The following is a 24,190-nucleotide window of genomic DNA, read 5'->3' on the forward strand; positions in this document are numbered from 1 at the left end:
GATTTTGAAATAAATTGATAACTTAAACAGTAATAAGTCACCAGGATCAGATGGTATTCACCCAAGAGCATAGGTGGCTATTTCTATGGGCCCATGGTGACTGCACCCCTATCCTCTTCCCACACATCCCCTTCTGCCTCCAAAATCCCTCCCACAGCCTCCACCCCCTCACTCTTCCCACACACCCCCTCCTGCCCCCAAACTCCCTCCTAAAGCCTTCATCCCTCCCCATTCCCACACACCCCCTTCTGCCCCCCAAACTCCCTCCAGAGCCTGCACCCCCACCCCCAGCCCAGAGGCTGCACCCAAACTCTGTCCCAGAGCCTGCACACCTCACCCCCTCCTGCACCTCCACCCCCTGCCCCAGCCCAGAGCCTGCATCCATCACCCAAACTCCATCCCAGAGCCTGCACCCCAGTCCTCTACACCTCTTCCCATCCCCAGCCTCCCTCCCAGAGCCTGCAACCAAACTCCATCCCAGAGCCTGCACCCCAGTCCTCTACACCTCTTCCCATCCCCAGCCTCCCTCCCAGAGCCTGCAACCAAACTCCGTCCCAGAGTCTGCACCCGTCACCCTCTTCTCCACCCCCACCCAAACTCCATCCCAGAGCCTTCACCCCAGACCCTCTCTGCCACCCAAACTCCCTCCCAGAGCCCAAACTCTCACCCCTCCCGCACCCAAACTCCCTCCCAGAGTCAGCACCCTGCACTCCTCCTGCACCTCAGTCCCCTGCCGCATCCCAGGACCTGCACCCCAGGCCCCCTCCCCCCACCCAAACTTCCTCCCAGAGACTTAGGCAGGTGCGAGGTGGAGTTTGGGAGGGCGGAGTTTTGTGGGGTGGGCTCTGGGCCTTCTGGGCACCACCAAAATTTCTACAAACGTGCTGCTCCTGCCCAAGAGTTCTGAAGGAACTCAAATGTGAAATTACATAACTACTAATTGTGGTATGTAACCTATCATTTAAATCAGCTTCTGTACCAGATGACTGGAGGATAGCTAATGTGATGGTAATTTAAATTAAAAAAAAGGCTCCAGAGGTGATCCTGGCAATTACAGGCCAGTAAAACTAACTTCATTATTGGGTTTAAGAACAGAATTATCAGACTCATAGATTAACATGATTTGTTGGGGAAGAGTCAGCATGGTTTTTGTAAAGGGAAATTATGCCTCACCAATCTCTTAGAATTCTTAAGTGGTCAACAAGCATGTGGACAAGGGAGATCCGGTGGATATAGTGTACTTAGATTTTCAGAAAGCCTTTGACAAGGTCCCTCACTAAAGGCTCTTAAACAAAGTAAGCTGTCATGGGATAAGAGGGGAGGTCCTCTCATGGATCAGTAACTGGTTAAAAGATAAGCAACAAAGGGTAAGAATAAATAGTCATTTTCAGAATGGAGAGAGGTACATAGTGATGTATCCTAGGGGTCTATACTGGGACCGGTAGTATTCAACATATTCATAAATGATCTGGAAAAAGGGGTAAACAATGTGGTAGAAAAATTTGTAGATGGTACAAAACTACCCAAGATAGTGAAATCCAAAGCAGACTGTGAAGAGTTACAAAGGGATCTCTAAAAAACTGGGTGACTGGGCAACACAATGGCAGATGAAATTCAGTGTTGATACATTCAAAGTAATACGCACTGGAAAACATAATTCCAAGTATACATATAAGATGATGGGGTCTAAATTAGCTGTTGCCATTCAAGAAGGAGATCTTGGACTCATTGTGGATAGTTCTTTGAAAACATGCACTGAAAGTGCAGCAGCAGTCTAAAAAGCAAACAAAATGTTGGGCATCATTAAGAAAGGGATAGATAATAAGATAGAAAATATCATATTGCCTCTGTATAAATCCATGGTATGCCCACATGCATGCAGATGCGGTAGCCCCATTTCAAAAAAGATATATTGGAATTGGAAAACGTTCAGAAAAGGGCAACAAAAATTATTGGGGGCATAGAACAATTTCCATATGAGGAGAGATTAATAAGACTGGGACTTTTCAGCTGGAAAAAGAGACGACTAGGGGGGATATGATAGAGATATATAAAATCCTGGCTGGTATGGAGAAAGTAAACAAGGAAGTGTTATTTACTCCTTCTCATAACACAAGAACTAAGCGTCACCCAATGAAATTAATAGGCAGCAGGTTTAAAACAAACAAAAGGAAGTATTTCTTGACACAATGCACAGTCAACCTGTGGAACTCTTTGCCAGAGGATGTTGTGAAAGCTGAGACTATAACAGGATTCAAAAAAGAACTGGATAAATTCATGGAGGATAGGTCCATCAATGGCTATTAGCCAGGATGGTCAGGGATGGTGTCTCTAGCTTCTGTTTGCCAGAAGGTGGGAATGGGCTGTTCTGCTCATTCCCTCAGGGGCACCTGGCATTGGCCACTGTCAGAAGACAGGATACTGGGTTAGATGGACCTTTGGTCTGATCCAGTGTGGCCATTCTTATGTTCTTATATAAAAAGTACCTAGAGCAATATATAGGTTTCTCTTTCATTTGTACTACGGATACTCCCCGACTTCCCAAGAGTTCCGGAAAGCCTTGCTTAACTCAAATTTTGCGTAAGTCAGAAACGTATACCTGACCATTACGCAAAACCCTCCCCCGCACCCCCCTCAACCCTCCTATTTCTAGCTTATGGAACTTTTTCAGTAAGTGTGGATTTGCGTAACCCAGGGGGTGTCTGTACATAACTCTAAGTGATAGATTGTGTCTTTATGTCCGCTCCTGAGCAAGGAATGATTAGTAGATTATAGGAGTAGCCCCTGGAGTCATCGTGCCTCAACAGCATCCCTCTGTGGAAGAATTTCTTCCTCGTTTCATTCTTGCACTGAGAGGTAGTAATTTGCTATTGGCCTGCTAGGGGTGCTGGAACAATTTGTGTAGTGGGGGTACAGAGAGCCATTGAACCAAATTGTAAACTCTGCATATGATGGAAACCACTTCAAGCCAGAGGGTGTGGCAGAAACCCCATTCCCTTAGTTTCAGGACCTATATGGTCTGTGCCAACAGCAAATTACAGAACTCTCGTGCTCTCTAGTATGTTGGGAATCAGAACCAAAGCTCCATCCACTGCTGGGTGGGAAGTAAGTGAGTGCTGTGCAGCTGGAGCCAAGGGCTAGGTAGCTCGCACAGCAGTACAATGGGGATTCTGACTCCTTACTTCTCTGCACCTGTAATCCAAGCCACTTATTTACTGTGAAGCCATTCTGTTGTTTGTTTTTTAATGAACAACTTCTCTGTAAATGGAGGTTCATTGTTTGTAAAATAGCTGTTTTCACATTGCAATACATTCAAACAATTCTGGACTGCTAGTATACTTCACTCTAAACACAGTTCCACTGTGACATATCTGAGATCCCTGTGAGTTCCACTGTGTCCATGATTACATATTTAAATGCATTTCATCTGCAAGATTTGAATCTGCGGCAAATACACAATATTGTATTCCAATTTCTAATTATCTTCCATTATGAAGATTAAGAAAATGTTTAGTGAGGGGGTGGGGGAAAGATATACTAGACGTGGGAAATAATTAGCCACCCACATAAATGTTTTGTCATTTAGTTAGAGCAGGAGTTCGCATTCTCCCGTATTCTGCAGCAATCAGCCTATTGTTGAAGGAAGCAAGAGGCTCAATACTCCCTGCTTTCTTATTTTTGTTGCCAGTTATATATGTAATTAACATTCCCTAACAGATCTTGTCTGTTTCCTCTTGTTTGACAAAGGAGCTTTACCATAGTCAGGCGGTAGCTCCACTAGAGTTAAGCTTGAGACTATGTTACTGGTTTACAACTGACTTTTCTAAGTGCTCCAAAATCTATATGTTTACTCAGATTGTCTTGAAAATTTGTTTGCTGCATGAAGGTCCTAGGTAGGGTTGGTGGTCCTAGTCTGAGGTCATCTGAGCAAGGTATTTCTGGGATACAGCCATCTTAAAAAACCATGTAATGCCAAAATGTTACAGTGCTTATTTTTGTGCACATTGTGTGTGTGAGTGTGTGTGTGTTTGTTTGTGTATAACTATTGCTCTAATTTTCGTGTGCGTGTGTATGTGTGTGTAACTATTTCTCTGATCTTCTTCAAACTGGTATCATCTGCTCAGAATTGATCTCAACTAATTTCCAAAACCCACTGCCCTTTGAGGGAGGAATATTTTAAAAGGTACTCCAAGGAAAAGTTGGATCTACTATGTGGCTCGAGCTGAGCTGGTAAATCACATAAAGTTATCTGCATGTGTGCAGGCAGCCTGTCCCCAGAATAAGTAGGGGGCTGAAGGTGATATGTTGTGGCCTTTGGAGCCACACAGCACCCCTGTACTGTGAGTTTGAGTCCTGCACTTGGCAGTTTTCTGGGGATATGCTTTGGTGAGTATATGGTATATAGTACAAATTAGCAGCTCAGAGTCACTGTTTGGTTTTGTGTCTTACTGTAGAATTATTTTAATTTCTGAGTTTGTGAAATCTGTTATTACAAATATAAATGTTTATTTCTTCATAGCGATGTACAAAGACAAATCTGAAAGACCAGAAAAACCTGAAAAGAAAGAAAAACTCATAGGTAATTATTTCTCTTCATGATCTTTCAATACTTTTCAGGGTACACCAGGCCTGATTCTCCACTCCTTTGCATATCATATAGTCCTTTAAACCTGTGAAAAGTCAGCATAAACACTACGGGCCAGATCCTCTGCTGGTGTGAAGCAGTGTATTTTCATTGAAGTTAGCAGAGCTATGCCAGTTTGCATTAGCTGAATATCTGGCCCAACTATTCTAACTTGGTTGCATTTTACATGCATGTTGCACAGGTGATGATGCCTGCATGAGATGCAAGGGAGTGGAGAATCGGGTCCAGTATATTTTAATGACACAATAACCTGCAAATATAAAAGTATATTAAATATGGGTATTCAGGTAAAACATGGCATATTCTCTGATTATTTTCAAAGATAAAATTTAAATAAAGTTAGTGAGGTGGAAAACATGAAAAATGTTTAAAACTAGATAAGGAGTAAGCAGATCTGCAACATAAGTATTAGAGAATAGGACTAATGAAAAACACTTAGAAGATGGATCCGTGCCAAATCAATGTATACCATATTTTTTTGAAACATCAGTAAAAAATAACAGGTTCTGAAAATACAGGGATGTGTGTGTGTGTACTGTCTTGTAAGCACACAAGTGCATGCATACAATTCTGTATGCCTGAATAATGATATGCCCCCCTATACCAGATATATACAGGTGTTTTCACATGCACAAACCCATTTTGGTATACAGTTAGTCATGTGCATGTGCATGCTGGGTATTTGTGTGTGTCAAGTAAGCATGCACAAATGCATGGGTGCAATTGTGCGTGGCTAACTTCGAAACATGGGAACCCACACTGTAAAATATTCCAGTGGGTGCATTGTGGAGGGATTATTGCCTGACTTGGGTGTGTTGAGAAGTGAGAGACAGAAACCCACAAGAATATGCTTTATTTTTATTTGTGAAATGGAAGCTTAAAATAAAATAAAGTGTGATAGTTAGTATGACCTCACAATTACATATGTAATTAAACAGAGGTACTATCATTAGTAGATAATAAAAATGTTGTTTTTTATCCAGGCTTCAGAAGCAACTGCATAATTAAAACAAACAAACAACAACAAAATTACCTGATTGCAGCATTCCTAGGGCAGTTGTTCAACTTGTCAACTCTGTTAGCTTGACGCTTCTTGGTTAGCTACTCTCATGGTACCACTGTTGTGCCATAAAGGCACGTTGTATTTTGGTAGGGTTGGGAAATGAAAACAGACACGGGAGACCTTAGAGATGGTGCATACATCTGTTTACAGACTCTATTCTCATGTTGCATACATTTTGACATCTTGAGTGGTCTCAGTGACCTCTCCAGATGCCCACTGTCATATGAACTATTTCATTGGTACCTTTTAACTCCAGTAGATGACTGTACTGTGAAAATGCCATTAAAATAAATCCAAACCACAAAATCTACTCACATGCCCTTTATGTTGATGAGTTATAATAGTAAAACCCCTATCATTATTATACTTGACAGTCAAACAAAATAAGAACTTGCCTGAGGTGAGTAGGAAGGTAATATTTGTACGTCTGGATTATTCTGTTTTTTCCATATAAAAATGTATAGGTACCTTCCAGTATAATTAGATTTCAGTGATTTCATGGACCTTCAGTTCTTAAATGTCTTAACCTGGAGGTTAACCGGCTATGGATGTGCTATTGACAAAACAGCTTTTGGCTGAAATAATCTGAACACATAAACAAAGCTTAGCGAGAGTCAACAAATCTCACCAGCAGTGAAGCTGGCATTTAGTAGAATCACATCTTTGGTTTTGGCATGACTTGTGAAAACTAAACACTTTTTTATTTCACCTCCACTTCTTTTTTCCACCCTTAAGAGCTTTGCTATTATCTTCATTTAACATTGGTTTACGTATTGAAATTAGCAAAATGCTGTCATGAGGTGAATGTGTTCATTTCCCCAATATTTTTATTGTGAAAACATCTATGCAGTAGTGGATAGCTCAGTGGTCTGAGCATCAGCTTGCTAAATGCATGGTTGCAAGTTTAATCCTTGAGAGGGCCATTTAGGTATCTGGGCAAAAATCTCTCTGGGGATTGGTTCCCTCTTTGAGCAGGGGGTTGGACTAGATGACCTCCTGAGGTCCTTTCCAACCCTGATATTTTATGGTTCTAAGACCAGCAAAATTGCAATCTGGGCACAATTTGTGAATTTGTCAAACTTTGCACAAACTTCAGTGTTTGCATTATTACTGTTGGAGCAGATCTAAGATTGCAATATATTTTAAGGTCGGAAGGGACCATTATGATAATCTAGTTTGGCCTCCTGCATAAGATAGAGCATAGAATTTCACTCAGAATTTCCTGCATCAGGCCCATAATTTCTAGTTGATGTAGAACTACTCATTTATTTTATGCTCCAAACTGTGCTTTGTGCTTTTAGGGCAGGGGCCTGTATTGTGTGTCTGTAGAGAGCTTACAGCCTAATGGTTCTGTCCTACTAACATCTACTGGTCCAGGATATCACTTACAGTGATATCAATAAATCCTTTTCCTTAGTAAATCCTTTTACTTTTTATTTTTTGTTAAGCCATTGGTGTGATCAGTGCTGTTCAATACTGGGAGAAAACTCGGTCCTTCCCTAAGCATCTTATAATGTAAATAGACAGTAAAGTGAAAGTCTCTAAAACTGCCACAGGGGGCGTTTTTGGCTGCTGGCAGAGAGAGAAACCACACTGGGATTTCCAACTCTACAATTACCTTTGGGCTATAGAATGTGACTCGGGCTACTGGCTAAAGAAAAAAATGAGAAGTCCATGTAGTGCCTGGTCTCTTCCTGGCTAGTATTCTCTCCATCTCCAAATATTAATGATTGATTATGTGACTGTTATTACTTTGCACTACTTCCTACCAAAATGAGGGCCGTCTTAACTTAAACCACTACAGCGAGTGTCAGTTTAGCATGTCTAGTGAAGACCCACTAAATCAGACGTGGGCAAACTATGGCCCATGAGCCACATCCAGCCTGCGGGACTGTCCAGCCCAGCCCCTGAGCTCCCAAACAGGGATCCTAGTCCCCGGCCCCTCCCCAGCTGCCCCTCCTCCCCTGCAGCCACACCGCCATGTGGGCCACGCTCTGGCCCTCTGCTCCCGCGGGGCAGTGTGGGGAGTGCAGATGGCTCTGGCCAGATGTTGCGGCTGCAAGTTCCTGCTGCTGGTGAGGGGGTGGGGAGTGAGGGGGTTGGGTAAGGAAGCAACGGGTCCTGGGGGGCAGTCAGGAAGGAGGGGGTGGTTGGATGGGGTGGAGGTTCTGGGGTGGTGGTGGTCAGGGTATGGGGAACAGGGAGGATTGGAAGTGGGAGTCCCAGGGTTCCTGTTAGGGGGCAAGGATGTGGATAGGGGTTGGGAGGGCAGTCAGGGGACAAGGAGAAGTCGGATTGGATGGGTTGGGGATTTTGAGAGGGGCAGTCAGGGGGCAGGAAGTGAGAGGGGGCAGGTAGGGGGTGGGGACCAGGCTGTTTGGGGAGGCACAGCCTTCCCTACCCAACCCTCCATACAGTTGTGCAACCCTGATGTGGCCCTTGGGCCAAAAGGTTTTCCCACTCCTGCACTAAATCAATGGCAGAGTGCTCTTTGGTTGATCCTGGTACTCCAACTCCCCAAAAAGAGTAGGGTAAATAGACCAGAGAGTGTCTCCCATTGACGCAGCATAGTGAAGACGCTGGGGTAAGTCAACCTCAGCTATGTTATTCACATAGCTGAAGTAGCATAACTTAAATTGACTTACACTCAGGGCTTGTCTTCACTACCAAGGTAACCCTCAGTTGTGAGGTGTCTTTGGCTGTGGAACTCTATTCCAAGGCTGCCTTCAGTGTGCCCTCTTGCAAAGGATCATGCAATGTCAGTGAAACATAATTTTCCTCCCGAGTAGAGCTTTAAATGAGAACTCTGATGAACTACATCTATAAATGTCACAAAATGTGAGATCTCTAATTTGGGAACAGTCTTGTAAGTTGAAGTGAATGGTAGCTGAATGTGCTCAATTCCTCCTTCACACAATCAGGCCCCAGCATCCAGATGTCAATTGATATAGTTTTTTCCTTACTCATTTCATCTGAACTCTTTGTCTTTTTAAATAAGTACAATATCATGTCTGTTTATTTCTAGTTGCTCACAAAACCAAACCTGAAAAACAGGAGAAATCTGAAAAAGCACCTCCAAAAGGTAATTATTGATTAGTTTTAGATTTAGTATTATTTTATGGGTTTTGTTTTTTTTTTCTTTTTTGGGTATGGAGGTCTGTTTAGGGTGTGTAGTTGTTTCAGCATGACTTCTCTGATGATTAACTAATCTTTCTTTGGGCCTATTTGGCTAGGGTTGCCAGATGTCCAGTTTTTGACTGGAATGCCGAGTCGAAAAGGGACCCTGGTGGCTCCGGTCAGCACCACTGACTGGGCCATTTAAAAGTCTAGTCAGCAGTGATATGGGCTCTGGAGTGGGGCCGGGGATGAGCAGTTCAAGGTGTGGAGGGGTCTCTGGGATGGGACAGGGGGTTGGGGTGCGAGGGGGGGTGAGGGTTACGGCTGGGGTTTCAGGCATCTGGGGTGAGGCCAGGGATGAGGGGTTACCTCAGGCAACTCCTGGTTGGTGGTGCTGCAGGTCTAAAGCAGGCTAGTCCCTACCTGTCCTGGCACTGCACTGCACCTCAGAAGCATCCAGCAGGTCCGGCTCCTAGGCAGGGGGGCCACAGAGCTGTGCCCACTGTGCCCCCCCCAGCACTGGCTCTGCACTCCCATTGTCTGGGAATCGCCGCGAAAGGGAGATGTGGGAACGGTGCCTGCGGGCGAGAGCAGCTTGCAAAGCCTACTGCCCCTCCTCCCCGCCTTGGAGCTGGACCTGCTGGACCCTTCTGGAGTGCAGCATGGAGCCAGGACAGGCACACCCCCAGCCCAGAGCCCATATCCCCTCCTGTACCCCAACACCCTGCCTCAACCCACAGCCCTCTCCTACATTCCGAATCCCTCAGCCCTACCCCCCAGCATGGAGCCCCCTCTTGCACCCAAACCCTTCATCCCCAGCCCCACCCCAGAACCTGCACCCCCAGTCAGAGCTCTCACCCTCACATGCACCCCAACCCCCTGCTCCAGCCCATTGAAAGTGAGTGAGGGTGGGGGAGAGCGAGCCACCGAAGGAGGGGGGAATGTAGTGAGCAGGGGCGGGGCCTCGGGGAAAGATCAGAGAAGGGGACGGGGCCTTGGAGAAGGGGCAGGGCTAGGGTGTTCGGTTTTGTGTGATTAGAAATTTGGCAATCCTATATTTGGCTAAAGGCCTTGAGCAGTTCCTGTCTTAAGTTTTGTACAACATATTTCATGCTTAGTTCTCTTGTTTTCTAATACAAGGAGTCCATGAACCATTCTTGCGTAGCTAGAGTAATGAGCAACTGAGTATTGTGTTTTTGTTTCTTGTTGTCCTCTTCTCCAAAATTGGATTCAGGGATTTGACTATAACAAAGGCTTTCTCTCTTGTATCAGTTTTCAATTTAGTGTATACTTTTCTGAGATGGTGTTTACCATCCCTTGCTTTGTGTCTTCTCTTATATCCAAAAATAGCTGTTAATTTTCTTGCTTTTATTTATTGCAACAATCTTTTTGTTCCAGCACATGATCTGTGCAGTTTTTCACTGATAGAAATTGCACTTTTCCTCTCTAGCAAGGCAAATATGCCTTGGATAAAATGTACAAATCTTCCAATGGCCACACATATTCTGGGGCAAGAGGGCATGAGGGGGTGGGTTTCTGGTATTGTTTCAACTGAAAATCCTATCTTTAAATATACTTCAGACAAGAGACTTTCCGAATCAATTTAGCCTGCTCCACCAATTCATTTTGTTGACCATAGCATTTATAATTCTTTGATGATTGACTGTGGGTTTCTACATATTTTCTTTTGTCTTAAAGGCTTTGTTTTTAGGGGTACCAGATTCTGCTTTACTAGGTTGAATTAGGGTACATCTTCACTGCCTAGACAAGCTGGGCTCATAACTGGGTTTTAACCACAACTCCTCCCCCTTTTCACTCACACAGAAAAACAGCTGATTTGGGGGTGGATGCGCATTAATCCAGGGCTATATGACTTTGGCTGGGAATATCAGTTAGACTGAGCCTGGGCTCTGATTTAACGCTGGCTGGTACCCATTTATTTCACTGTGATGACTAAGGCAAAATCAGTCAAGTGCTGATTGTCCTCCAGTATCCTTCCCAAAATTCCCTCCAAAGGACAGACAGCATCTCCTGCAGTTGGCACAACTGAGTGGAAATGAATCCTAGAGTGTATCCAAAGAACCATGGGATATGCCCCAGACAAACACAAGTGAGTGCAGAATGATTTCATGAGAACATGAAAATGTGGGTAGGGTTTTTTAGTGCAGAACACTCACACTCATGCTAAGTTAACCTACTTGCTTAGATTTGGGTGCTGATCACCCGGATTGACTCTATCATGAAGATGTAACCTTAGTCTCTAATCTTTGTCTCCTCCTTATTTTTTAGTCAGACTAGGATTAGATCTGGAACCATTTATATGCTAGTGGAGTGAAAATAGGCTCTCAGGAATTAATTTTGCTTGATTTTGAAGCTGTTCAAACACAGTGACACAGTGGATTGGAATGTTTGAATCAGACTTTTTTGGGTTTACATTCCACTAAGGAAAGTTATGGAAAAAGGATGTGGAAGTGCGGAGAAAAATGTGAATGAAAACATAAATATAATAATAAAAGGCAGCCACTATCCAGTATCTCTTTTAGGGAGGGGATGCAGCTGGTTCTTCTTTCTTAAATGTGTAGCACAAACTTTCCTTAGATAGAAAAGTGTGTTTTTTTTTTAAAAATTGAATCACCCTGATGTAAACCAGGGATGGTTTTCATAGAAAATAAAAATTCACAAACTCAATTTAGTCTTGAGAATGCAACCCCCCCCACAACTCTCTCCACCCCAAGCTCCATGAGATTCAGACATCCCTAATGAATGCTCTGCCTTTCTATCCATCTATTAAATGTGCCCGTGACTGGACACCATATTTCGTGAAGAGTTCTGCTTGGTTAACTGTTGGCGCTTTGGCTGTGTTAGTAGCTAGGGAGACATTCCATTCCATTTCTCTCTAAGAGCTTGTCTACACTTAAAATGCTGCAGTGGCACAGCTGCGCCACTGCAGCTGTAGTAATGTAGACATGATATACATTAATGGGAGGGATTCTTCGGTCAGCATAAGTAATTCACCTCCCCGAGGGATGGTTGCTAGGATCCTGGAAGGATTCTTCCATCCACTCAGTGCTGTCTACATGGGGACTTAGGTTGGTTTAACTACGCCACTTGGGTGTGGATTTTTCACATCCCTGACCAGCTTAATTAAATCAATCTAATTTTCTAGTATAGACCAGGTCTAAATCCTGGGGGAGGATTCTGTGCATCAACAGTTCCTGTGAATCTGCTTAGTGTGCATCTCATTAATTTGAGCTGCCCCTCCCTCACACACATTTCCTGCATCAGTGTGTGTCAGGCCACTTCTCATCTTATCTGAGATTTGTTCTATGTCATGTCAGCTGCCAGTAGTGCTAAGGGTCATTCCAGCAGCTGGGGATCACAGGGGCACATGTAATGCCAGCTTCAAGGAGAGATTGTGGTGTAGGAGCCATTATGATGGTTCTAAACCATTTAAAATTCCTCCTACTCATAGGAGATCCTCTGAAGGCTGAGTAACCAGACTTCAAGGTAGCTTTTTTTCCCAGATAAAGGGGCCTAAGAACATATATTGGCAAGAACACCATCTAAACACATCAGCTAAGACGCATACACCCATTCCAGAGTGGAATGTGTTAAAAGAGAATGTTGCTGTTATTTAGCTGCTACTTGACTGAAGTGAAGATAACTTTCAGGGCCGTTTTGTTCCTGTAAAATATGGCTTAATGGTAATCAGGGAGAGGAAGGAGAGAACTATCAGAGTAGAATATTGATCTGCTTCTGTGTTGCAGAATGAAACCTCATGGAAAAGTGATTTAAATCTGCATGCCACCTTGGAGTTCAGTTTGATAGCTGCTAAAACATCACCAATTTATATGTATGTAACTGACTCATACAACCCAGGGCCTTTTTTTAAAAGAGGGAAATATGAAGTAAACTGTAAATACATGAAATAGACATAGGTTAGCGAGAAGTGTCATGTTATGTTTTGGCAACTCCTTTTCACAGCAATTTTTGTAAAGAAAAGTATAATTTTTGTTGATTTTTAGTCATTCAAAAAGACAAACCTGAAAGAGAGGAAAAAGTTGAAAAGAAAGCTCCTCCTAAAGGTAACTATTCCTTTTCATTACATTTTGATTTTACAACAATTTATACTGAAAAGTTTAACCTTTCTTTTGAGTAAGCAGAGAGTGAATGTATCTGAAAGTAAGCTATATACTGGCAATTTTGATTAAATAAAATATACTTGTTGAATCTTCTTTAAGATTGTTTAAGATAATCAAAATAAAAGCATGTGCTACTGTATCACAGAGAAAGTCAAGAGCATGCTTATTAAGCGTCAATTACAAGATCAGCCAGGAATTTTAGCAGGGGTGTTGGAACAATTTTTATAGTGTGGATACTGAGAGCTATTGAACCAAATTGTAAGCCCTTCATATAATGGAAACCACTTCTATCCAGAGTGTTGTGACTTTGTTTGGAGTTGGGAACTGGCTGTTGTATAAACAGTAGTTTTCTGGTGTCATCGATAATTTCAGTTTCCATATTGTTAAAATCAGTTTAATAGGCCCAGTGGTTTAGCGAGAATTTCTGTGCCACCACGTTATGGGAGACAAGAGTTTTGCAGCAACTTCCAGAGTTCTGCCTCGAGGTTAAATAAACTTGAGAGTTCCAGAAGTAGCACACTTGGAGAGGGGTAAGTTCTACCCTCAAGCACATACCCTCAGCTCCTATCAACTTCATTTACAGGCACATAAACAGAATTTGGAGATTGGGCTCTGAAAAACCACACAATTTATTATGCTCCTGATGTAGCTCGAAGTGTCTGCTTATGGCTTAATTAGTTTTCCAGACCTGAAGAAGAGCTCTGTGTGGTTTGAAAGCTCTTCTCTCTCACCAATAGAAGTTGCTCTAATAAAAGATATTATCTCACCTGCCTTGTCTCTCTAATATCCTGGGACTGACCCAGCTACAACTGCATGTGCCTTGATTAGACATGTTCTCTATTTAGTGCCCCATCCTGTAAAGTGCCTGACATTCCCACTACAGACTATGTATCAGATTGACCCCTGGATGACTACATCTGAAAACTGTTTTTAGTAGCTTCCACAATCTTTAATGTGTAATTGCCTAGAGACCAATCTGATACAGTCTGCGGTGGGAGTATCAGTTGATGATGCTAGTTAGTGAGGCTATGATACATAATTCGAGCCATCACCTATGATGATGTCACAACATTGCCAGACAAAATCATGGATGATTCATGATTACCAAACTTGGTCTTACTCTCTAGATTCAAGGTATCATAAGGTTGGCGAGGTTACTGATGCACTGGCAGAAGTGTACTACGGGTGCTCTTAATTAGAGGGAGCCGTTTAAGAATAAAAAAGAACTCTGAAAATCTGTTCTTCACCAGATCAGGCTAGACATTATTAATAATCACAATGATTTTATTAAGAGAAGATGTTGTAGAAAACTGCAGCTTATGTATAGGTGTTACCCAGCCTGACCTAACTAAACTAGAAATTGTACCATATTGCAGTTCTTAAAGATGTTTTCTATTAATGACTGGCTACATATATGCTTGAATTGCAAAGCTTGGATCCAGTAGACATGATCCATCGTGACATTACTCCAGTTTTGCATGGCTGAATCAGGGCCAGTGTGCCCAGTGGAAAGTACAGTGAATGAACAGTCGGGACTGCTACATTATACTTCTGACCGTGTCACTAACTGGCTACTCTGACCATTGGCAAGTCATGGAGGTCCTGATCCAGCTCCACTGAAAATAATGGGAATCTCTCCATTGACTTTAATGGGTAATTGATGGGATCTTTAATCATTGTGTGTTTCCCCTTTTACACATACTTGAAAGAATTATAATAATTTTCTAATTCCCAGTCAGGCAGGTGTTGTGAAGCTTAATTCATTACTTGATCAGAAAATTTTCCATGGATATTTTTTTCATCAGAAAACACTGATTCATCAAAAATGAATCTTTCTATGGGAAAGGGTTGATTTGGGGGAAAAGTTTGAAAAATTGACTTTTCATGTTGAAAAGTAAATTGATAGTAAAAAAAATTAAAAAGTTGAAAAAAGTCAGTCAAAATGAATATCAAAATTATCAAAATGAAATGTGTTGATTAACCTATCTGAAATTTTTTTCAGCTTTTCAGTTTGCAATTTTTTTTGAGATTTTTGTCTTTTTGTCCCAACTCAGAATGTAACAAATTTTCATTATCTCAAAAATTCTCATGAGATGGGAAAGTCATTTCCTGCCTGGATCTAAGTGCTACCAGATACAGTGAAAATGTTTCACTTGTGTAGATCTCAAAGAACTTAAAAAACTTTAATGAACAAAGCCATGTAATATACCAGCAAAGCAGAGCACTGTCATAATCTCCAATGTTACATATAGGGCAGCTGACGCAGAAACTGGTTGTAAGTTGCCCATTGTAACAGAACAAACTCGCGGCATCACCAGGAATGAGTCACTTGACTCCCAGTCCTATGCCATGGCAGGAAGAACATTCCTCCCCTCTTCATAATGACAGGCACTGTATATCATTAATACACTTTATAAAAGGAATAGAATTGTTGAGTATTTTATCCACTAGTTTGATTAGAGTGTTCCTTTGGGCTTCCCATTCTGTCTTGTTCTCTGTGTCCATCTTGATTAGACGGTAAGCTGTTCAGGGCAGGGACTACCTGCATTTTGTTGTCATTGTGTACAAAGCACTAAAGAAATAATACATTGTGATAATTTGAATTTAAATTGCTTGATGTTATTTATTCAGGAAAGGATGATTTTAACACATTTCTTTATTACGTGCAGAAGAGAAGAAAGCAAAAAGCACCAAAGTTGAAGAAAAAGTTAAAAAGGAAGTTAAAGAGGGAAAAGCTGAATCAAAGATAGCCAAAAAAGGCAAGCAGACAGAAACAAAAGAAGAGGACATTGGGTTAATAAAGGCCAAACCGAAAGTGAAGGAGGAGAAAGCAGTGAAGGCTGAAACAAAATCAGAAAAGAAAGGTAAACAAAACCAGGAGGAAACAGCTGAAGATCCTAAAAGAGTAGTGGGAAAGAAATAGAGACAGTGAAGTTAAAGCTGGCAGAGACCAATGTCAAACTCCACACATGGAAAAAAAATAGTAGTATCTGCCATTCCCCATTGGGTCTCAGATCACTAAATGGAAACAAAACAAACAAAGATGCTTAAGCTAAGCCTCCAACATGACAACGGTTACTGACACAGCTAAAGAGTCATTTTGCATGTGAATGTTTCATTGAGAAAACAGGGACCAGTGTTCACAATTACTGAATATTTTGGAGCAGAAGATTTGAATAATAAGGTTTTCAGATCTTTAACTTCAGGTAGATTTTTTTTAAAAGTATTTTAAATTGCCCTTTAACTGATATCATCAGATAGCCCTAAGTTTTAATGAATTAAAAAAAAAAGAATGTGCAATGTTGAATTAATAGTGACATTAATTTGGTTAAATAAGAGTAACCCAGTGACCTATCGGGAAGTATATTTTGCTTCTTAACTGCATATTTTCTGCTTAACGATAACAAAAATGATGGTTGATAGAATGGAATGTATGATTTGTATTACATCAGGCTACGTGAGACCCTGCCGTGCTTTGTATAACACAATGACATGGCAATGCTTCATTTGACTTGACGCAGTCCTGACACATGACTGGGTTCCAGGTTTCAATTGAAAGTGAAAGAAATGTCACTCTCATAAAAGGAGGCAAATGAATTACATCCAAAAATGAGGACATGCGTAATGTGTGGATATTTAGTACAGGCGCATCTCTGCAACAGTCAGGTGGGATTCTGCCACTCTGTTCAGATTGAGCTGTACATTGATTACACTGGGACTACTTGTGGAATAAGATACAATTCAGCTTGAATAAGGTTGGCAGAATCTGGCCTGCTATAATCCAGCCATGCTACAGGCTGGGGTTTATTATGATATAACCAGAGGCAGAGGTACATCATGAGGCAAAATTGCTTGATCCTACAACTGATACCTGTGGACATACCCTTGTGCCTGTGCAGAGCCCCTTTGAAGTCAGTGGGACACTGCTTGGGTGCAGGAATCTGCCCAAGCAGATCCACCTATAATTTGTGGGCCATGATCATGCACTCTCTGAAGGGTTGTGCCATGTTACGTAAAATATAAATTTTTAGACATCTGAAAATAATTATTAGAAAATTTGGAGGCCTAGGAAAAACACGGTTCCTTTTCTGACACTTATCATCTGCTGAGTTAGTGTTCTTTACATTTATTTACCTTCCAGATAAATTTAGTTTTCACATGAAATACTGGAGCCTTTTAGGCATAATGGAACATTAAGAGATTAAAGCAGCTTCCTGCACTCTGATTATTTTGACCAGTGGGCTGATCCACCAAGGTGCTGTGCCCTTCCTGGAAGGCTTCAGTAACTTCAGCTCCTATTCACTGTGTTAGGAGCTTGGCGCATTGCAGGATGCACTCAACACTTTTTCAGGATCAGGCTCTGAGAAAATGGTTCAGATTCAAAGTGACTGAAGCATGTCTAAGAACACTGGTGAATATCAAATGTTTCCAAATCAATTCACCTCCAGTGCTACGTTGTTACAAGGTAGAAACCCTGAAGTAAATTCTTCTTTCAAAAGGAAACCTTCACTTAAAATGAACCTTTAGCTCTGAAGTATCAAGAATCAACTGGAAAATTGCATCTTTATTTGAAATCCTGAGAGCATGTTTTTTGCATTTTTATCACTGACAAAAATTTCCCATTGACATAAATGGGAACATGATCACTTTACTGTTTCATATTCATATAGTGTTATTTGTGCTATGGCAATTCAATATCATGAATGCATTTCCATTACAAAGCATTATTTTCAGGGCTTAAGTAACTCAGAAAAAATTCCAAGGGCTGAAATTTAGCATAAAATATCTCTACAGAGAAATAATTTTTTTAAAATTTGTTTTAAAATTGCAGTAACATAAATGGGAAAGAAACTAGTTCAGATTTATTTTTGCATTTCTAAGATTAAAAAATAGTCTTTCATGTACATGAAATGTTGCAGGCTTCTAGTCAATAATGGACTAATGCCTTTAGGCCCTGATCTCAAACCCATTGAAATCAATGGGAGCCCATCCATTGCCTTCAGTGGGCTTTGGATGGGTCCTTTGAGAGGATTCATTTTTCTTACATGTGTCCATTTCTTGTTTCAGATAATATTTTTATTTTAGTGCCAAATACCTTAAAGTCCCTACGTGTTTGTTGTCTGATAGTCTGTACCCAATCTGAATGGATTATTAGTGTTTTCAATCAAAACTATATCTTTATAAATTCATATTTAGATTTTTTTTAAAGAAAATAGTTTTTCTAACCACATTTGGATTTATCAGATAAACGTTAATTTTGGCAGTTCTTTACAGAGTGATACAGTAGAGTTTAAAGGCTTCACAAGAACCGTTTATAGTCAAGGATCTTTGTACTCCATGGGAAGCTTGACCTGAATTCTACAGCAAGAGACTGGGATTCTGCAGCATGCCAGGGCAGTGGAGGGAAATCCTTCAGCAACTTCAGATAAATTAAATATTGAGATTTTGGGGAATTAAGTATAAACATGAACGATACCATCAGCACTGTATAATTTCTGTTATGTAATTTTCTAACTGAATTTATGTTGGTTCTACGTTTTAAATTTTTAATAGCCTGCATAATCTTTATTTTTTTTGGAAAACACATAATTACATCACAGAAGTTGTCAAAGCTGCTTGCTTTGGTAGGTGAGTAGGGGATTGTAGCGGGGTGGTTACCCTCTCCTGCCCTGAGAGGTTTAAAAAGCAGCCCTGGAGAGTGCTGCAACTGTAAAAGCTGGGCTGATAGGGAGGCAGCCGCAGCTGGGCCACGCCACAATCAGTTCACAGCTGGCCTGTATAAAAAGGCTGTGAGCCAGGAGCCCAGTCTCTCTCTGCCTGTAGAGGGAGAAGGGCCTGGCTGCAGGGAGCTGGAGACAGGGTACCTGCGTGGTGCAGGGCTGGGGAAAGGTAGAGGAGGTGGGGAGCTCCAGCCTAGAAAGCCCCAGGCTGTGGCCTAGCAGAAGGCAACAGGTAATGGGGGTTGCAGAGGGCAGCCCAGGGGTAGGCCAAGGCAGCAGGTCCAAACCCAACCTTGCCAGTGATGAGTAGGCTGATACTGCAGTCTGCCCCAGGGCATGGGGGCTAGACAATGACTGGCAGTAGCCTTATACTGAGGTGAGGTGGGGATAGTGGGTGGGGGTTCCCCTGGGAGGGGGAGACCTTGAGAGAAAGGGGTTATGGCCAGGGGGCACTGGATCCAGGGAGGGACATGGGGGGCCAACAGCAAGCGGTAAGGTGGATCACCAGCCTGCAGAGGGTGCTCTGGGCTGGAAATTGAGCTAATTCCCTGAGAGACCAGCAGGAAGTGCTGCAAGGATGAGTCCGCAGGGATAAATGGGCTTTTTTTGTTTTGTCTCCTAGGCTAGAAAGGTTTGGAGGCAGTCTGGGATTATTGGAGAAGTACACTAACTGGATGTTAGTCCTAAAATGATCAATGGTTAAGCAATGTTGACATTTAAATGGTCATCATTAGCTTTCAAAATTAATATATCTTTGGGCTGAATGGGGCAGTTTACCTTTCCATTAAAGCTATTGTTTCTAGCTAACTGCATACTTACGCAAATATCCTTGCAATTGGTTTGCACTCAGTCCACAACCGAACGATTTTCTTCACCACTGTAATGTTTGAAACTTTGGATGCCTAAAGTTGAAATGAATTGGTGCTCAGCATTTCTTGGTCACTTTTTAGACTTAAAGTACACCTACACCACAAATGAAGGTATGATAGGTTTAATCTAGCAAGCACAGGTCACAAGACAGTATCAGTGAAGAAACAGTGGCATGGAACCTGGCACATGCCAGCAAACACAATATGTACCCAGAGCCCCTGGTGGGCTCATACTAGGATAGCTAACCCTCACCAAAGCCTATGCCACCACGGCCTTACTACCGCTATTACCCACACCAGCAAGCTTAAGGCTAACATGGGTATGCCAATCTGCACTACAATCACTCCTTAATTTGTGGATCATAGAATCATAGAATATTACGGTTGGAAGAGATCTCAGGAGGTCATCTAGTCCAACCCCCTGCTCAAAGCAGGATCAACACCAACTAAATCATCCCAGCCAGGGCTTTGTCAAGCCGGGCCTTAAAAACCTCTCAGGGTAGAGATTCCACCACCTATCTAGGTAACCATTCGGTGCCTCACCACCCTGAGATATACCCTGAGAAGCCTAATGCCCGGTATCCTGAACTACTTAGCTGCCATTTTTTAAAAATTAAATCTTAGCATCTGGAACATGATTCTGTGGCAACTTCCACAGTTGCTGAATGTTAGGGCCCTGTTTATATTCCTGTTGAGTAAACTCTCTCTCTCTTTTACTGGACTTCGAAAAGTTCCTAAAATTGTATTAACAAAATACTCTGTTATAAAATGTTATTGACTGAGAGAATTTAACATGGAATATTATGGGGCCTAAGGAAGCCATTGGGTCTATCAGCAAAATCAGCTCCTCAGTTTATAGGTGGATTGAACATTCATACACATTCTCTCTCTGTGAGAGAGAACTTTGGATTCTTCTGTTTAAAAGTAACCAGTGACTAAAAAATTTAAATGACTCACTAAGCCATGTTCAGAAATTGAAATTGACCTGATAGAAAAGTTCTGTCTTAAATCCACTGAAGTGAGGAAATTCAGAACTAAGAGTGTGGTCCTGCCATTACCTTTTTACTGTGAGTAGTCTCATTGACTTTAATGGAACAACTCTGGTTCATAAGCACAACTCTGGTTCACAAGCATAACACTTGGTAGTGTTTGCAGGATTAGGCCCTACAGTTGAAACTTGATCCTCGTTTACCTGGCTGTATGTTGCAGAACAGTGGGTGATTTTATGCATTTTGGGTGAAGTTCACCCCTAGTGAAGAGGGCATATAGAAGTCGCTCTTTATTGCTTATGTTCTGCATAGGGGTTATGTTGGGGGGTCAAAAGGCTGAGTAGCAGTGCAGGAATGCCAGTTCATGTCTTGCACTCTGCAGAACTGCTCCCTGCATGTGCTCAGTGCAGGTCACGTTGTGGGTGAGCTGGGAATGACTCAGTGGTAGGCCAGCAAAGGACCCACAATTCCAGGTTCATACAAATCCATTTGGCCTCAGTACCCCCATGCAACTGGAACCGAAGGGTTATGACTGCTGTTCCAGTTCAAAGGCAGGAATAGCAGCATGGGGAGATGTTCAGTTGGTGATGGGTTAGTGACGAATTCCACTTCCCTAACCTTCCCCACTTAGAACCTTAATACACAAACTGTATGCAGGTGAATATCACCCCTAACTGTACTTCAATACCTGAACAGAGAATGTGGAGTTAAAGACAGAGTTCCAGCTCTAACTCTGAAGTCTATAGACTCATAGACTCCAGGACTGGAAGGGACCTCGAGAGGTCATCGAGTCCAGTCCCCTGCCCTCATGGCAGGACCAAATACTGTCTAGACCATCCCTGATAGACATTTATCTAACCTACTCTTAAATATCTCCAGAGATGGAGATTCCACAACTTCCCTAGGCAATCTACTCCAGTGTTTAACCACCCTGACAGTTAGGAACTTTTTCCTAATGTCCAACCTAAATCTCCCCTGCTGCAGTTTAAGCCCATTGCTTCTATGACATGGTGGCCTGAAATAAGACCCTGAACATTAACTGAACGTGTGTGTGTGTGTGTGAGAGAGAGAGAGAGAGAGAGAGAGAATTACTTTAAGGCTGGAAAAATATACCCAGGGAAAACATCACAAAAATAGCCAAAAATGTGTTTTATCACTGCTAAGCTTTATCTTCATGGCTGCATGGGGAAAAAAAGGGCCTTTAAATCTGGTTCCCTCATTACTCTTTTTCCTTTCTGCTCTGTTAGATCAATATGCATTCTGTCGCTATGTGATTGACATGTTTGCGCAGGGGGATTTTTATACAGGTACTTTCATACATTGTTGAAGTCTGTTCTACTAGTCTTTGGTTTTCTGATAAATTCTGCTTTTTTATGCACTAAATTTTGTTTTGTATTTTTAAAAGGTTGCAAAGTGGCAACAGTTTGCATATAGAATTTTTAAATAAAGCATGACAACTAATGGCTGTACTATTAGAGCTTTTAACTTTTCTTTCTGCAATTGCATGAATTAAAATTAAGGGTAATTTAAAAGTGAAGTCAATGGGAAACTATAGGAAATGCTAAAATCTATCATAATCCCTTTGAGCCAAGAAAGGTGCAGGAGAATGGAGTAATATCTTCATATGTTTTTCCACAGACAATAACTCCAGGATACTAAATTTTAACAAGAACTGAAACTGCATTGACAACCTTCATTGCTTTTAATGTATGAAATCTCTCATCTGATCTATCACTTTTTTTTTGCTTTTTGTTTTATCTCCCCTCTGACTGACACACACACACACACACACACACACACTCATTTCTTCAAACACATAGCAAAATGGAGTGAGAACCATTGTTGATGACTGAGAACTGAGTTGGTCCCATGACATTAAGTCAGTTCAACTGTCCTAATCTTATTTAACTGATTTTTTTTTCTAGAATCATGGTGCCAAGTGTACAATAGAAGTGGCACTATTTCAGAGCGGACATAATCTCAGAGGGAGGACACATACACTTTAAAAGAATCAAAATTTGCTGAAGTTTTTATGGGAACCGTCAAAGTTTGAATATCCAGGGATATGAATTCAGTCAAGCTTTGTGTAACAACTTATTTGCTCAAAAGGTTACTCATCCCTTTTGGACCTAGATTTATCAGTTAGTGTTTTATGCATTGTCCCTGTTTCGTTATTTGCCCTGAGGAATATTCCTGACACAGGTGCTCTCCTTCTGGGGCTGACCTGCCCCAGAAGGGAGGCAACTGGCGGTGATGGGGCAGCAGCAGAACTGGAGGAATATGTGCAGGTTGCCCTGCCTTATACTAGGGAAAGAGAAGGGGAAGGTTGTTCACCTCCCTGCAAAGATCATAGGATTTTGGCGAAATGGGGAGAGGGTCTGTTTTGTTTTCCCCATCCCTCCTTTCCCTGTGGCTCCCCCCCACTGCTCAAAAAAAAATATATATGGGAGAAGACTAGCTGGAAAGAGAGCCTGTTCCCATTCGAAGACAGGAAAATATTACATTGACCCGGGTTCTCTCAGGGAAAGCAGATCCAAGTGAGGGCATTGGTCTGGAATGGCGATCAGGTTGACGAAAAGGTTGGGAAAACTTGATCATCCTTTCAGAGACCCTGTTGAGTCACAGTGTTAAGATAGCTTCATGGGGTTCTTCAAAATCTCACTTGTGGCTCTCATGGCATTTGCAAGGATGATTGCAGCTCCTTTTGCTTTGCCTGTTCCTCTTCAAGCCAAGCATCCTTCACAGAAGCTCTCCCTACATTGTTTGACACACCCCTGAGGTAGAGCAGGGTTGCCCTAGAAAGGAACCAGGGTTGTTGAGGTAAATTTGTTTTGACCTTCCCAACAGCCAGGAAGTTGGAAGGGTTAGGGATGGGGGCAGAGGAAAGGGAGGCTGCATCAAGAAGAATTTTTGAAAATCCCCAGAATGTAGCATGACGTTACTCTGCCATGTTTGCCTCATGGCATTGTCTCAAAATATCATGATTCAGTCATGTTGATGCAGAAATCTATGGGGGGGGGGCAGTCAGGTAGCTATACACTTTGAGCTTCTCTGTAGTGAAGTGTAGTGTAACTTCATGAAGTTATTCTACATCTCTTTAAGGTTGACTATTGCCTTACTAAAGGGTGTCTAAAAAGGGATTTGTTCTGTACTCTATCCCTCTCAGCTGGTTGTGTGGCAATTACTTTTAGTCCTGCTAAATCTATTTTCCACCTCAAGTACAACCCAGTGAACTGTAGTTATTAAGTAACTTGAATTGTATCTGTGAATAGTAAAATAAAGCATTTCCCATAAAATAAGCCATATTCTATTCACCGTCAGTGAAGAAAAACACTGAAACATACAGCTCATACTTCACTTCTTTCTAATGAGGTGATGCAAGGTAAAGGTCAGATATGCTCAGTTCTGTACTCTTCATAAGAAGCATTCAGAATAGCATTACAAGCTGCAGCTCAAATAGTCTCTTCCTAGGCCAACATGTTCAGTTCACAGTGATCCTTAGCTGTACCCATCTTTTACACTCCTTTTCTTGTATAGAAATGTAGAATAACAACAGCATCACATTATCAGTAACTTTAATGTCTTTATTATCTAATTAACCTTAAAACCTATTTTAATTAATCTCCACATGAGCTCATGTTATAG

The 24,190-nt window shown here is 41.9% G+C and overlaps 1 protein-coding gene across 2 annotated transcripts in view; it reads left to right on the plus strand.

Annotated features, from left to right (window-relative positions):
* The window catches only part of TRDN (triadin), a 118,848-nt gene extending 102,943 nt beyond the window's left edge, over positions 1 to 15,905 (plus strand). For both annotated transcript variants that reach the window (XM_050949840.1, XM_050949841.1), the window contains 4 exons: positions 4,520 to 4,579; positions 8,734 to 8,790; positions 12,851 to 12,910; positions 15,637 to 15,905. In XM_050949840.1, coding sequence (XP_050805797.1) covers positions 4,520 to 4,579; positions 8,734 to 8,790; positions 12,851 to 12,910; positions 15,637 to 15,890 — 431 coding nt within the window. In that variant the 3' untranslated portion in view covers positions 15,891 to 15,905. The remainder of the gene's footprint in view (positions 1 to 4,519; positions 4,580 to 8,733; positions 8,791 to 12,850; positions 12,911 to 15,636) is intronic.
* The last annotated feature ends 8,285 nt before the right edge of the window (positions 15,906 to 24,190 follow it).

Source organism: Gopherus flavomarginatus, chromosome 4 (assembly GCF_025201925.1).
Source record: "Gopherus flavomarginatus isolate rGopFla2 chromosome 4, rGopFla2.mat.asm, whole genome shotgun sequence".
NCBI classification, from domain to species: Eukaryota; Metazoa; Chordata; order Testudines; family Testudinidae; genus Gopherus; species Gopherus flavomarginatus.